The 14463-nt window shown below is 39.6% G+C and overlaps 2 protein-coding genes across 2 annotated transcripts; one reads left to right on the top strand and one right to left on the bottom strand.

Moving 5' to 3' along the window:
* Nucleotides 1-109: 109 nt before the first annotated feature.
* On the bottom strand, nt 110-12943 carry LOC105380149 (actin-related protein 5). The gene is made up of 13 exons (XM_048624852.1): nt 12718-12943; nt 12475-12640; nt 11878-12044; nt 7827-8018; nt 7433-7543; nt 6986-7105; nt 6102-6223; nt 5863-5943; nt 5437-5628; nt 4599-4762; nt 1250-1387; nt 740-894; nt 110-434 (listed from the first exon to the last, which is right to left on the bottom strand). The coding sequence occupies exons 1-13, from the start codon at nt 12827-12829 to the stop codon at nt 133-135; spliced, it is 2022 nt and encodes a 673-aa protein (XP_048480809.1). The 5' UTR covers nt 12830-12943; the 3' UTR covers nt 110-132.
* Nucleotides 12944-13159: 216 nt separating this feature from the next.
* Nucleotides 13160-14463, top strand: LOC105394922 (androgen-induced gene 1 protein). Its single transcript, XM_011566843.3, has 2 exons — nt 13160-13513; nt 13600-14463. The coding sequence occupies exons 1-2, from the start codon at nt 13364-13366 to the stop codon at nt 14155-14157; spliced, it is 708 nt and encodes a 235-aa protein (XP_011565145.1). The 5' UTR covers nt 13160-13363; the 3' UTR covers nt 14158-14463.

Raw genomic sequence — 14463 nt, 5'->3', positions numbered from 1 at the left:
TGTGCGAAAGCCCTCTCTCAATGATTTCAAGTATTTCGTGGTAAAAACGACCATTGCGCACTTCTTTCAGGACCTACACATAAGGAGTTTATAATACGAAACACAAAAACATCTTAAACATTACCTTTATTACTAGCAATCGACTACAATTTCCTCCTTAGCAACATTCGCATCGCCAGCCGGAGCGAGCGTGTTATCTAGCGGCGCCGGACTCTTATAGTACTTATTACTAGCGTGATGTTCTCTCAGGTACTCTCCGCCCATTTCGTAGTAGTCTTCCTTGCTGATGCACCAGTGTTCGAACTCGTTGCTCCCGGCAAAGTCCCGGGCGCCGTACCACGCGTCGAGGCTGGGGTTACTGGCCGTTACGACGCGGTGCGTGGATTGGAACGGACGCATCTCTAGCAGCTCTCTTTCTAAACGCTCTTTGAGACCTGGAATGGGATTTGAAACGTTGGAAAAACGGTCGTTGAAGTTCAGGCTGGCAGGTGGCACAATAACGCTAATGCGACTCTGACAGATCAAAATATATGTAACTAAAGCCATAGTTCCCGAGTCACAATAGCTAGGCGCTGACGATTCATTAAACAAAACTCAGTCTTGGATCAGCTTCACTATAAAACCAGTATTAACTAACCAGTGACAACTAAGGGCGAGGACCCAATTTTAACACCATCCCTTGGGACTACACGACGCAACTCCCCAATGCGGCCTCACCCTAATTCACCAGCATTCGTACCTGGAAACTGCGAGCACCCTCCCGTCAGGAACACGTTGTTGGCCAACAACAGCTGGTCCTCGGCACTGAAGTGTTTGAACACGTACTCCATGGTCTCCGCCAGCCCCGCCTCGTGGCTGCCCAGCATCGACGGCTGGAACATCAGCTCCGGCGCTCTGGGGAGTGGACAAGGTGAAGTATAATTATTGGCATTTCAAATGTAGGTTTACACAGAGTGATATCGATATGAGCTAGGTGAAAGTTAGAAATTTTAAAATTAGCTACCTAGCTTTTCCCGCCAGCCTCGCTTCGCCTTAAAAGATTTTCCCGTGGGAATTGCGGGATAAAAAGCCTATGTGTTAATCCTGGATGACAGCTTACTAAATTAGCGGTCGTTATTTTTTTATTTTTTTTTTTTTTTATTTAAGGATCACAAAACAGATAAGTTACATATTTCCCGTGAAAGAGTACCTACCTAACAACAGTCCATCTATTCATACTTTACAATAACTATATTATTGCTCATACTACCTTATAGCCTCTATAGCGAGATGCAGTTGGTGCCTAGTTCTCGCCTCGGGAGCGGGCTCGTGTTCTCTCAGTGCGTCCTGCAGTAGCGACACGCGCTCCGCTTCAGACTCCGAGTCGGAGTCCGCCTCGCGACTTATACTGGAAATTGAAAGGATAGTGGGGTTAGTTGAGGAGGTGTGAGTGTGACAGGGTTGCACGGCGTCTTTATGGATGTAGATAATATCAAAATACCGTTTGGACAAATTACAACCTTTGCAGATGATACAGTGTTACTGTTTAAGGGAGCAAGTTGGGAGGTTGTATTCAATAGAGCGCAGGCTGGTTTTGATACGGTTTGCAAATGGCTTGCAGATAATCTTCTCAGTTTAAATGCTGAAAAAACAAAATACATGACATTTACAATTGTCTCTTCTACTCAACCAAACCCTGATTCTTTTGGCATTAAAGTTCATAGTGAGACATGTTATGACTCTCTCCCAACAAAATGTCCTTGTGATAAACTTCAAAAAGTTGAATCAATCAAATACCTCGGAGTCATTCTTGACCAATGCTTAACTTTTCAAGAACACATTAAATCAGTCACTGTTCGTGTACGAAAACTTCTATCAGTTTTTAAAAATATTCGTCACGTAGCAGGCCCACACACAATGAAGACCATCTATCTTGCACTGTGTCACAGCATTGTTACTTATTGTATTGGCGTTTGGGGTGGGACAGCAAAGACTCACATGCTGCCACTAGAGCGTGGTCAGCGAGCTGCTCTAAAAGTCTGTTTATTCCTGCCTATTAGAACCCCAACAACTATTGTCTACAACTCCTCATGCATATTGTCTATCAGGAAATCATTCATCTTGAACTGTGTTCTTGACGCACACTCTATTACACTACAACATGGTAAAACTAACTTTAGATATAAAAGGCGTAAGGACATAGTCTTCGATTTAGACACTTGCAGAACTGGGTTTGCAAGAGGTTTCAAACCGGCCATTGGTAAATTTTTATATAATAAATTAAGTCAACTCAACACATTGTATACTCTAAAAAAATTTGAATTAAAAAAATGGACTACCACTTTTCTAATGTCGTTAACATATGCAGAAACAGAAAATTTACTAATAACAATTGCCTAATAATAATCTAAAAATCAAATATGCGTATTCTTATTTTTATTTTTATTGTAATAAGGGGCCGTCCATTAATCACGTGAGGTCGTTTTTCTAATTTTTTTGACCCCCCCTGCCCCCTGGTGATATTTGGTGAGGTTTTGGACCAACCCCCCCTCCCCCCACCTGGATCACGTGTATTTTTTTCGTAGTCTATGTAAAGGCTATTTTTGAGTAGAAAAAATATAACGAAAATTGCGTTTTGAATTGAACAACATTTATGTGTATTTGCAATAAAATTTATACTATAAATCGTTCAAAATTTTGCGCTGTTCAAAATTTCGATTCCGAAATACCTAGCGCTTTTTAACAAAAAATTAATACACGTGATGTCTAACGAGACCCCCCCTCCCCCCTCGTGATGTTTCGTGAGGTTTTTCGTACCCCCTCCCCCCCCTTTGAGCCTCACGTGATTAATGGACGGCCCCTAATGATGTTGATTCTGAAGGCAGAAATTCTAATTTTAACGCTGTCAAACTAAAAAATTTGCTAGCATAAAATGACATTTACGGAAACAATCATAGAGTCGAATTTTAAACAAAAAAATTAAGGTTTTGACATCGCTAAATTTAAAATTTCAGCCTTCAGAATCGATATCATTATCTAATTATAAATATGAAAATTTTAAATAAAATAAATTTAATAGCAATTAATTTTATATAAAATAAATAATTTTAATTAATTAATTACTCATGGATATTGTCAATACTGGATTTTCATTAATTATTTAATCTATTGTAGTAGGTATTTAGTTATTAAATACATACTAGTTCTATATTTTAGAGATAATTTTACAACATTTGTTTTACCTTATTTGTGATAAAGTTTTTGTAATACACGTTTCAATTTATTAGTTATGTCTGCATGTTAATTTTAAGCATGTTAAATTTATATTAAGTCTACCAAATTGTACAAGTAAAACTCACAAACTGTGCTATCTTACGGAGGGCACTGTTGCCTGTAATACAGGGATGACCTAGTACGGGTAACAGTGACACTATTTAATTGTAATGTTACTATTTTACTGCTCAAATAAATTTTATTTTATTTTTTTATTTATTTTAGATAAACCATTCGATACGGATCATGATGATGAAGAATTATAGGAAACAAGTAACTAGATAATATTTTATAAAAGTGAATACGTTATGTTATTTCTGCCCTCTGCCCCATTGGTGGTAAGTACTTCGTCTTGGTATCCCAAGAAGAAGTATCAGTCCAAGTCCTTAGTGCCGAAGTCGTCACATGCGTTACCTCCGCCGTGCGCATGCCTTTAGGTCGCTACTGATGCATTCCTTCATTTTACCTTATGTACCTTATATGAAATAGAGTATAGGCGTGTGAATACGCAGTACGCAGTGGACTTAGAGGATATGTAGGTATAAAGGTTACATTTATTTACTTATTTATTTATTTATTCTTTTATTGCACAATATACATTCGATTCGAGAGATACATACGGTACGGTCATGCGCAGAGAAACCTGACCTTCCTCTCATACACCCACCCATAGTAACAATGCTTCTCTGCCTTACACTTATCCCCAGTGAAGAGAAGTGTAGTGTACCTCTTGTAAGCGTCCCAGTCCTCGTCCCTGGTGCCGAAGTCGTCGCCCGCCGCCGCGGCGAGGTGCGAGATGACGCGCATGGGCTCCGCCGCCGCCGTGCACATACCTTTAGGTCGCTTAAGCATGCCTTAATTTTACCTTTTGTAACATGAAATAGAGTATAGTTGTGTGAGCACGCAGTGGACCCAGGGGACATGTACATAGGTATACCTAAAGGTTACAATCGTCTCGAAAATTTTGTCAGTACTTACATCCCTACCCCCTTATTCATAGAAAAGTTACAATACGTTTTAACTAATAAACTGTTTTGTCCCTCTCTGTCAAAGAACAAATTGTACTTTGTCAGAGAGGGACAAAACAGTTTATTAGTTAAAACGTTCTGTAACTTCTCTATGAATAAGGGGGCTAGAATATAAGTATAATTACCTCTTATAAGCGTCCCAGTCCGAGTCCTTAGTCCCGAACTCGTCGCCGGCGGTGCTCATGCCTTTAGGTCGCTATTTAAGCATGCGTTAAATTTACCTTTTGTTATGTGGATAGCTGCATGAAACCAGTGTACCCATGGAAGAGAGCCACGCGGTACTTACAACCCCACTGAATAGAATAGATTAATCAGTACCTCTTGTAAGCGTCCCAGTCCTCGTCCCTCGTGCCGAAGTCGTCGCCGGCGGCGGCGAGGTGCGAGATGACGCGCATGCGCTCCGCCGCCGCCGCCGTGCGCCGCCGCGCCATGTCCGCGCGACGCGCCCGCCGCGCCTCGCGCGCTGAGACTAGCGCGTTGTACTGGGGGGGAGAATGTTGATTAATGATATTTATAGGGTAACCCTTAAGGTGCGTATATTTTGTATACAACATTTTGTCGAACATTTCTGTGTAATGTAACATTCTTACGTATGGTACAATCCAGGCAAAACCATGATAAAAAGTTAGTAAAAAGATGATACACTAGAACATATCAAAGAGCGGCTCGTTGTTCTGTTACAAGTAAATGTTGTAGTCTATACTCACCTTTATATTATTATGCCGCATTACAATTTCTATTCCATCCATTAATTCAATTTCTTTATCTACTACTATCAATAAACTATAATGTAGTTTAGGTACTCTCTGTTACTAGCGGTGGTAGCTATGGGAGCTTTGTTTGGACTTAAAAATCGTCTTCAGTTCCTCAGCATATATGGCCGGACCACTGCTGCTTCAGTTTCCAGATTTGAAGAGCTATATATATATGTCAGCCATTTTCGGGATTTGCGATTCTACGGATCTTGACGGAACAAACTCTTCACACCATGGGAAGCGGATGTTGATATTGATAGACGAACCTAACGAAGTGCATCTATCTACTTATGGCTCGAGTAACTTTTTAGTAGGTTGGACGAACTTCTTTGCTTGTGTACCAGCAAGGTATGGTATACGAGGGAAAAAGCAATAAGTACGGCGACTGTCCTATCACTAACCTGATCTCTCAAATCCTGCAGCCACTGCTGGAAGGCGGCGGGATCAGCCGGCGGCTGCAGGCGCCCCCCCCGCGCCTCGCCCCCCCGCGCTTCCGCCTCCTCCCCCGTAGCCCCCGCCCCCGCCCCCGCCGCCGCCGCCGCCGCGCGCTGCCGGGTCTTTTCTATGCGCGCTTGGAGCGTGGCTATTTGACGCTGTGGAAGATAATTTGTATTACAAGAAGATAAAAAATGGGTATTATAGCTTGTTGCATAAGCGAAGAGAACAGCTCTAAGACTAAGATAAAGTAAGTAGGTATAGTTTTGAACTAGGAACTGTTGTAAGTAGGTAAAAATAGCTATGAAGTTTGTGTTATATAGTTGTGCATCGGTAAATAAATACGAACATTATTGATCATTAGTTTCTAAATGAGATAATGATCGACTCACCTGTAAATCTTCATAGCTTTTTATATCAAATCCTTTCAATGCTTCGTTGAATTCGTCAGCATCACCATCTTCTACCATGTCCTGAAAATAAAGATAATACTTATGTTAGAAAACTAATGTAGAAGGTGACCGAATAGATGACTGTTAGTACTGCTGACTAATGTTCTGTAAGTCCCAGGCTAGATTCCCGACTGGATTGATTGATACAGAAGAACAATGTTAAATATTAGTGTACATACATTAATAGAAAGTAGCTGATTTAATTGCTCCTCATCTTCAGCCAGTCTTTCCTCTCTTTTCCTCGCATTTATCTCTAGTAGTCGTCGCGCCATCTCTTTCTTTCTTTCCTTTTGTGCTTCAACTGAAACGGGAAAATGCAAACAACGATAAGTAGCTGAGTCTTTAAAATTATTAAATAAGGCGATTTTATTTAGGTAATTACTAAAAGCTTTTCTCCTAAATTTTCGTTTCTCCAAGAATTATAAAAATGGCTTCTGTGTAATGACATAAAAAATATATCGATACCTACTTCCAACTGTCGACTGCATGGCACAGTGGTTGGGAGTTAGTTAAAATGCACATAAATATCTTTTTTGGTTTTGATTGTGCCCAAAGAAGGACAATAGTGAGCTCTAGTTAATCGCGTATTTATAAATACATCAGCGTCGAAAAGCAGCCCCAGGATCCTTTCCTACCTCTTGAGGAAAAACTTGCTCCCGGTAACAGTCTTCCCTGGCAAATCTGGAAGACTCTAAATCGGTTGCGAGCAGAGGTAGGCTGCTGCAAGGACAATCTCTGTAAGTGGGGCTATACCGTTGGTACCAACCTATGCGACTGTGGTACCGCCCCCCAGACTATGGAGCATTTACTCTCCTGTCCCCTGTGCCCTTCCACCTGCACACGGGAAGACTTACTCCAGGCCAACCAGAATGCTATCAAAGTTGCTTCTTTTTGGTCTGGACAAATATAAAAAATCGCATTTCACTGACACGAAAGAAGAAGAAGAAGCGTCGAAAAGTGGCTGTAGCCATGCACATCTGCCCTGCAATGATGATGAACACATAACTGATGTGTGTTTGTGTGCAGTATCTCCAATCTTCATAAATTTCTACCAAAACCTTACCAGACAGTGGTGTAGCAGTAGCGGGCTGCACAAACGGCAGCTGCACCCTCTTCACGTGCGCCTCGTAGTACTCGCCGCTGGCCCAGCGCCGGGTCTCCTCTTGGTAGTCCAGGGCTATACCTGAATTCAATTATTTATTTATTTTTGTCATAGCCTGCATGATTGTGAATATATAATTTACTAGGATAGATTTACCCTCAAATGCATAGACCGCATTGTAAATATACAATAAGGTTAAAATTGACATTGAATTGCATAAAGGAGTTTCGACTCTTTACGTCAGTCAAAAAGTTGAAATTCATATATATGAAATGCGATACCGCAACGTTAATTTTAAACCTATTATAAGGTATCAAAAGGCTCTATGAATTCGGGGGTAAGGACACATTGTAACTAACACATTTTATTGTTTTTACTATATGAAATAAATGAATTATTATATTATACCACTGTGCTGCGTCAGGATCTCTTCAGCTCGCGACATGGTGATGGCGTTCACATGAACCGGATACTTCAGTTGCAGCAGCTTGTGTAAATAGGAGACCATTTCGGAACCACCTGGTGGTTTGTTGTAAAGGTGGGATTAGATTCTTTGGTTGAAGTAGAAAAAGGTTCTGTTTTGTCTTTTTTGATTGTAGTTTAGTATCGTAATATTTGGCCATATAGCAAAATGAACCAGTTCCATAACAAAGTAGTATAATACATACATTTGAAATTGGGAGATTAAATCAGCCAAGAGACACATCATTCATAGACCTAGGTATTTTTGGCCCAGATGGTCTGAGCCTGAAACTAAATCATAGCTTAATTTACAAGTAAGAAGTAATTTAGAAAAAGTTACCCAAATTTATTCTTCTGGCATGTTCAAAGATAACTTTTCCTCTAAGCACAGGTATTATGTGAATGGTGTGGTAGCCACAGTTAACTATGAGTGTGTTCTCCCCGATATTGTTCTTGTACATGCTGAATAATGAGTCTACTCCGTAACTCACTGCTGGCACTCCATAGCCTTCAAATAGAAGCTCAGACATCACTGAAATACAATACAATATTCATTAACAAGAGATAAAGGAAAACTTCTACAACTTTTTAAGCCATGATTCTGTATTTTATTTTTAAAAGTGATGGCAATTTTATTATTGCTATCTAAAATATCACTGTGCTGCACTTAGGGGTGTATAGTTAGTGCAATCAACATTAATTGTATTGTATTATTAATTCGTAGGTTTATAATATTATTTTTATATTGTAGGTAAAATACATAGTTAGTAGGTATATTATTTTTTTATACTTAATTGTAGGTATATATATATTTATTTTAATTATATTGTAATATGAGTATATATGATTCTGCCGATAGTGATGATGATACTTATCTTTCTTGCTCTTCTATTGGATCCATTAGTAATTGTGATTTGTCGTACGTTCAGCTCTCATCTGGTCTCAATACAGAATTTTCGAACTGTCGGAAATCTCTGAATGTAGTTCACATCAACGCTCAGAGTATTCCCGCACACCATTCCGATATGCTTACGTCCTTCGATAACAACAACATTCATGCCGTTCTTGTTTCAGAATCATGGTTGAAACCCTCACTCGACTCCTCTTTGTATCCACTACCTGGCTTCCAGCTCATCCGGAATGATCGCGTCAATAAAGGCGGTGGTGGAGTTGCAATATACCTTCGTAGCCACATACCATATTCCATCATTAGTAAATCTCCGAGTGAGTATTCTGGGAAGGCAGAACACCTTCTTATAGAAGTACGTCTCGGCTATAGCAGGATTCTCCTCGGAGTTTACTACAGCCCCTCATTGACTGTCAATTACTTTGATTCTTTTGAAAAACTTCTCGATGATTACTCTCCTTTATTTGACAATACCATAGTCATGGGCGATTTCAATACTTGTCTTTTAAAGAACGATTCTCGATCCAAGTCTCTGCACTCTATCGTTACGTCAAAAAATCTGCACATCTTACCCTTAGCTGCAACTCACCATCCGCCTAATTCAGAACCGACTTTGTTGGATTTGATCATCGTGTCCTCATTAGACCTCGTCATTAAGCATGGTCAGTTAGCAGCTGACTGTTTTTCTTATCACGATCTTCTTTATCTTTCATATAAGATTCGTACTCCGAAACCCAAGAAGCGTACCATTCTCCAGCGTAACTTTAAAAAGGTGGACGAGCAGCAATTGTGCGAAGATGCTAAGGCTATTGACTGGGCACAGCTGAACGACATAGACGACATTGACGAGAGGGTTGCTTTGTTTAACTCTCTCCTCACCGATCTTTTCGATAAACATGCACCCCTCCGTCCAGTCCATGTTAAACAGCTGCCTGCCCCTTGGCTCACAGATGACATAAAGAGGCTCATGTCCAAACGTGATCACGCCAGATTTCGCTACAAGAAGCAACCCACTGAGGAGCACGAGCGGATGTACAAGGAGCTGAGAAATCGATGCAATAGAGTGTGTAGGGATGCGAAACGCCGACATATCCACAATACTATAGAAAACTGTGATAATTCACAGTTATGGAACTTCCTCAAATCTTTGGGCATAGGGAAAACCAAGGCAACTTCAAACATCAATACTGACCTTTCTGCTCTCAACAAGCATTTTTCAACTCCCCCTCTGGTTCTAAATGATCACATTAAAGCCACAACTCTAAATCATCTTTCTGCTATGCCTTTCCCTGACTGCCCTTCGTTCAACTTCAAACTTGTTTCTGGCCGTGACGTTAAGAGATGTATTTCGGCGATAACCAGCAAAGCAGTAGGCATTGATGACATCAGTGCCTCCATGGTAATTCCAATATTGGACGTTATTTTGCCCCACATAACCAATCTGATGAACCTTTCACTCCTGTCCAAATCCTTTCCTAGCTTATGGAAGAATGCATTTATTCTTCCACTGCCAAAAGTCCCAAATCCTACGTCTTTGTCACAATTTCGACCAATTTCTATTTTACCTTTCCTCTCCAAAGTCCTCGAACGTCTCGTCTTTGAACAGTTTTCCAGTTTCCTTTCCAACAACGATCTCCTTAACCCTCTCCAATCCGGCTTTCGTCCAGGCCACAGTACAGTTAGCGCCCTAATCAAAGTGACCGATGATATTCGTAGTAACATAGACAAGCAACACGTTACTGTCCTCGCGTTGCTGGACTTTAGTAACGCATTTAATACGGTCGACTTTGATCTACTCCTCGGTATTTTACACACTCTTAACGTATCTCCGGCAGTCACTAGTTGGTTCGAGTCTTACCTCAAGGGACGCAAGCAGTGTGTACGTACCGACAGTGAGAGTTCCACTTGGTGTCCAGTACTTGCGGGCGTCCCTCAAGGCGGCGTTCTTTCTCCTTTGCTCTTTTCCTTGTTCATTAACATCTTAGCCAATAAACTCACTTCTCTCTACCATCTATACGCGGATGATCTCCAGCTCTACACTAGTGCACCTCCCGAAAATCTCAACTCTGCTGTTAGTCTCATCAACACCAACTTAGAGATTATCTCCAAGTGGGTGAAATCTTTTGGTCTGCTGCTAAACCCCACAAAGTCTCAAGCGATCGTTTTTGGCAGCTCCAGAATGCTACGCAAGATTGACTTTGCAACAGCGATGAGAGTCAGGTATGACCAATCGGACATACAATATGTGGCTTCAGTCAAAAATCTCGGCGTGATCATGGACAGCACTCTCTCTTGGGTTCCCCAAGTTGATGCTGTGAGCAGGAAGCTTTTTGCATCTTTCCACTCTCTTAAACGCTTGCAGTATTTCCTACCGTTTAACACTAAAATTACGTTGGCACAGTCTCTACTGCTCCCAATTCTCGATTACGCTGACGTAAGCTATCTTGACCTCACTGAAGAGCTACTTAATAAACTCGAACGTCTCCAGAACTTATGTATCCGATTCATTTTTGGATTACGTAAGTATGATCACATTTCAGAGTATCGTGCTCAATTGAAGTGGCTCCCAATTCGCCTTCGCCGGAATACTCACATTCTTAACATGTTATTCAATGTTTTGAATAACCCTTCTTCCCCACAATATCTTAAATCTAAGTTTTCATTTCTCTGCTCCCACGGCCGAGCGTTGAGATCTACAGAGAACAAGATGTTGAGTGTGCCTGACCGCAACGCTGCTTCATATAGCGACTCGTTCGCTGTGAAGGCGGCGTGCCTGTGGAACACCTTGCCCGTGAACGTGCGACTATCACCCTCGCTTGCTACTTTTAAAAAGAGCGTAAAGGATCATTATCATCAAACCTTAGGTTGGTAAATTATATTTATTTATGTATATAATATATTATATATGTATGTATTAACATAGTTAGTCGGTATATATTAAGTAGGTATTTTTTGTCTTTTAGTTTTTTTTTTAAATATGTGTATCTGTATGTATTATTATTATTTAAGTAGGTTAAATAAATAGGCATTTAGTCATTCTAATTTATGGTTATATTTTGGACATGTTAGTCGTTAGTATAGTTCTATGTCTAGTTTAAATTGTTTTTTATTTTATTTTTATTATTGTATAAAAGAGTTTCGTGTGAATTATCTCTTTAGTTTTCCACCAACCAAGGGTTGGCTGGAAGAAATTGCTTCTTGGCAATAAGCCCGCCTTTGTGTACTTATTACTTTTTCTGTCTTCATGTTTTTGTCTTTGTTTTGTGTATACAATAAAGTGTCTATAAATAAATAAAATAGATACCTACAAAAGAAGCTCTAATTTTTGTACCAATAAGAACCCAGCCCAAACCCTAGTAGGGCAGACATACTGTAATTTTTAGTTCTTGGGTATTTTTGGGATGTTCCCATAGGATGGCAAAAGGAGTCTCAGTATTACTGGTATTATTTTTAAAGTACATAATGTGTCCTAAAGTATCCTTACATTGCCTGCTGTAGTTGGGTGTGACAAAGGCCTCCGTCATCACAATGGGGTGCGGCACACGGCCCTCACTGTCGATGCCGAGGTGGCTGAAGATGTAGTCACACACTTGCTCCTGAACTTCAAAGTGTGTCACAACATTCTTGTCGAACTGTGTCTTGAGTTGAAATCTACAGAAAACCATAGAGCACATTTTATAATCTTTAATCATAGAGTTTCCCCACCCACTGTAGGGTACAGGCCTACAAATAAATTAATTATACATCATATAATTTGTGTACTTATCCAGTTTTTGGGTAACTGGTAGTTGTTTGACCATGTTGTTTCTGCTTCCATGCTGCTTCTATGACTGCCATGCATTGAGAAATAAATGTGAGTTTGTATAGCATTGAAGTAGAGCAGCAAGTATAATGTAAGGTACTCAAGGTTGTCACTCTCCATACAAATATGATATGTGTAGCCGTTTGTGTTTACTTTATCCATTAAGTACTCATACTTTGCATATCAAAAGAAGTATGTAATTTACTTTCAACTTCCAGTAACAAAATATAATAATAATAAAAAAAACTTAGGTATAGTAAAGGGAAATGTCGTGCTTACCTTACTGCTTCGATGTTAACGATATCGTTTCCTATTTGTATAGGGGGGGTGACCGGTGGTTCGGCGTCTTTCTTGCTTCTATCCTTCCGTGGCCTTGCAATCAGGTTCTTGAAAATTAAGTGTGGGTCTTCTGATATTGACCAACCAACTCTACATTGATATGAGCCTGCAATTAAATACTTATTTATATCCCCGAATGTATTCCAGAATCGGTATAGGTATTGTATTAGGATAACCACTCACCATTATCAATAACCAAAGGAATATGTCCATACTTTAATGTTGGCCCGTATTCATGTACGATGTCGGGAACTGTTTTGTAATCCTTAAGAATTAGCACATCATCCGGTTCCATTTTATAACTACCTGTAAACGTTAATAATAAAGAACTTAATAGGAATTAAATGTGAAAACCTAATTTGTTTTGAAAAAGAGTGCTCTTTTTGTTGTTTGATATTATGTCAGGATGACAAACGAAAGATGACAGTTGCCATATTCACAGATTACAAACCTATAAACTGAATCTCAGAATACGCAACATGCAACGCTACGTTGGGACATCATTTTTTATAATAACGACTTTATTCGTTACTAGTCAGTCCCTATCAAACTCAGAATAATAACTACTGTGTTAATCTGTGATCAGAGACAAATGACAACTATGTGACTGCTGAGTAATCTGTGAATTCATTTCATTTTCCGATTTTGCCGAGATTTTGTCAAGAGTATAAAATTTTAATTTTAATTAAATCGTACAAGTATTACTATTGGATATTGTTAATGATTTAAAGAAAAATATTGACTTCTTATTTAATTTGTTCATATAGTGAAACAATATTAAACAGTACAGGAAAATAATCCCAAGTCAAGAGACCCAAACTATATCAAAATGAGTTTAAAATTAATTTTTCACTTGGTTGCTGCAGTGCATTTCTTTTACGGGTGCTATTATGACTTCGTGTACGTTAAGTTTCCAGTCACTAAAACATCGCCAACCCCTTTTGGGGGAAAGTTCAAATACTTGACCTATCTCGATGCGGTAAGATACATGAACTACTCTATTCGTAATTATGAGGGCAATGACCTTATGTTAGGTTGAAAATTAATTCGATCTTTTTATTTCAGATGATACTGACAGTGTACTTCATACTAGCCTTACTGAATGATCTGATTGGCTCCAATGAACCAAATCCTAGTCATAAGCCATGGATTCGGCGCATCAAGGACACATTGTTTTGTTCTCTAGCCTTCCCTGTGGCTATGTTTGTGGGAACCACATTCTGGGGCATCTATGCTGTAGACAGAGAGCTGATCCTACCCCGCACTATGGATGAGTTCTTCCCAACATGGCTGAATCATGTCATGCATACTAACATTGTTGCCTTTATTCTCACTGAACTGCTTACATCATTCCGAATGTACCCAAAGAAGAAAGTGGGTTTGTCAATTCTTAGTGTTTTCATGTTGAGCTATGTGGTGTGGGTGCATGTCATCTACTTCAACACCGGTAGCTGGGTTTACCCAATTCTTTCAGTTCTTAATTGGCCACTTAGAATTGTATTCTACATCTTCAACTTAGTGCTTGTGTGTGTATTCTATTCTCTTGGTGAGAATCTCAACAAAATTCTCTGGTCCCGTCAAATTGAGAAGTCAGTTAAATCAGGAAAGAAGAAAGCCAAATAAGTATGTTACTTTGCAATACAACATTACTAAAAATTAAATTCGCTTCTGTAATTATAAGTATGTTTGGGGTAGATAAAATAGGTTGGGTTTGCTGTAAGTCTGTTCAAATGGCGATAATACATTAACTGTAAGGGTTTTAGGGTTTCACAATGTAGTACTCATGTTAAGAAATTGGTTGTGATTGATGTCTTGAAATAAGAACTTGTATAAATGGCCTCTCTATTAGTAAAACCAATAATCATCACTCAATACTTTGCATTCCATGTATTCAGAGTTAAGCTTTTATAAATATTTTTTAATCTGTAA

This window comes from Plutella xylostella, chromosome 3 (assembly GCF_932276165.1).
Source record: "Plutella xylostella chromosome 3, ilPluXylo3.1, whole genome shotgun sequence".
In the NCBI taxonomy this organism is placed as follows: domain Eukaryota; kingdom Metazoa; phylum Arthropoda; class Insecta; order Lepidoptera; family Plutellidae; genus Plutella; species Plutella xylostella.
The sequence above is the reverse complement of the archived record's forward strand: the minus strand, read 5'-3'. Positions and strand labels throughout refer to the sequence as shown.

Excerpts from the sequence above, each read along its gene's own strand:
- LOC105394922 (XM_011566843.3), top strand. The coding sequence starts at position 13,364 with ATGAGTTTAAAATTAATTTTTCACTTGGTTGCTGCAGTGCATTTCTTT. Across the intron at positions 13,514-13,599 it reads ACTTGACCTATCTCGATGCG|ATGATACTGACAGTGTACTT; the intron begins GTAAGATACATG and ends TTTTTATTTCAG.
- LOC105380149 (XM_048624852.1), bottom strand. The coding sequence starts at position 12,829 with ATGGAACCGGATGATGTGCTAATTCTTAAGGATTACAAAACAGTTCCC. Across the intron at positions 12,641-12,717 it reads TCCTTTGGTTATTGATAATG|GCTCATATCAATGTAGAGTT; the intron begins GTGAGTGGTTAT and ends ATTTAATTGCAG. Across the intron at positions 12,045-12,474 it reads GTTAACATCGAAGCAGTAAG|ATTTCAACTCAAGACACAGT; the intron begins GTAAGCACGACA and ends GGTTTTCTGTAG.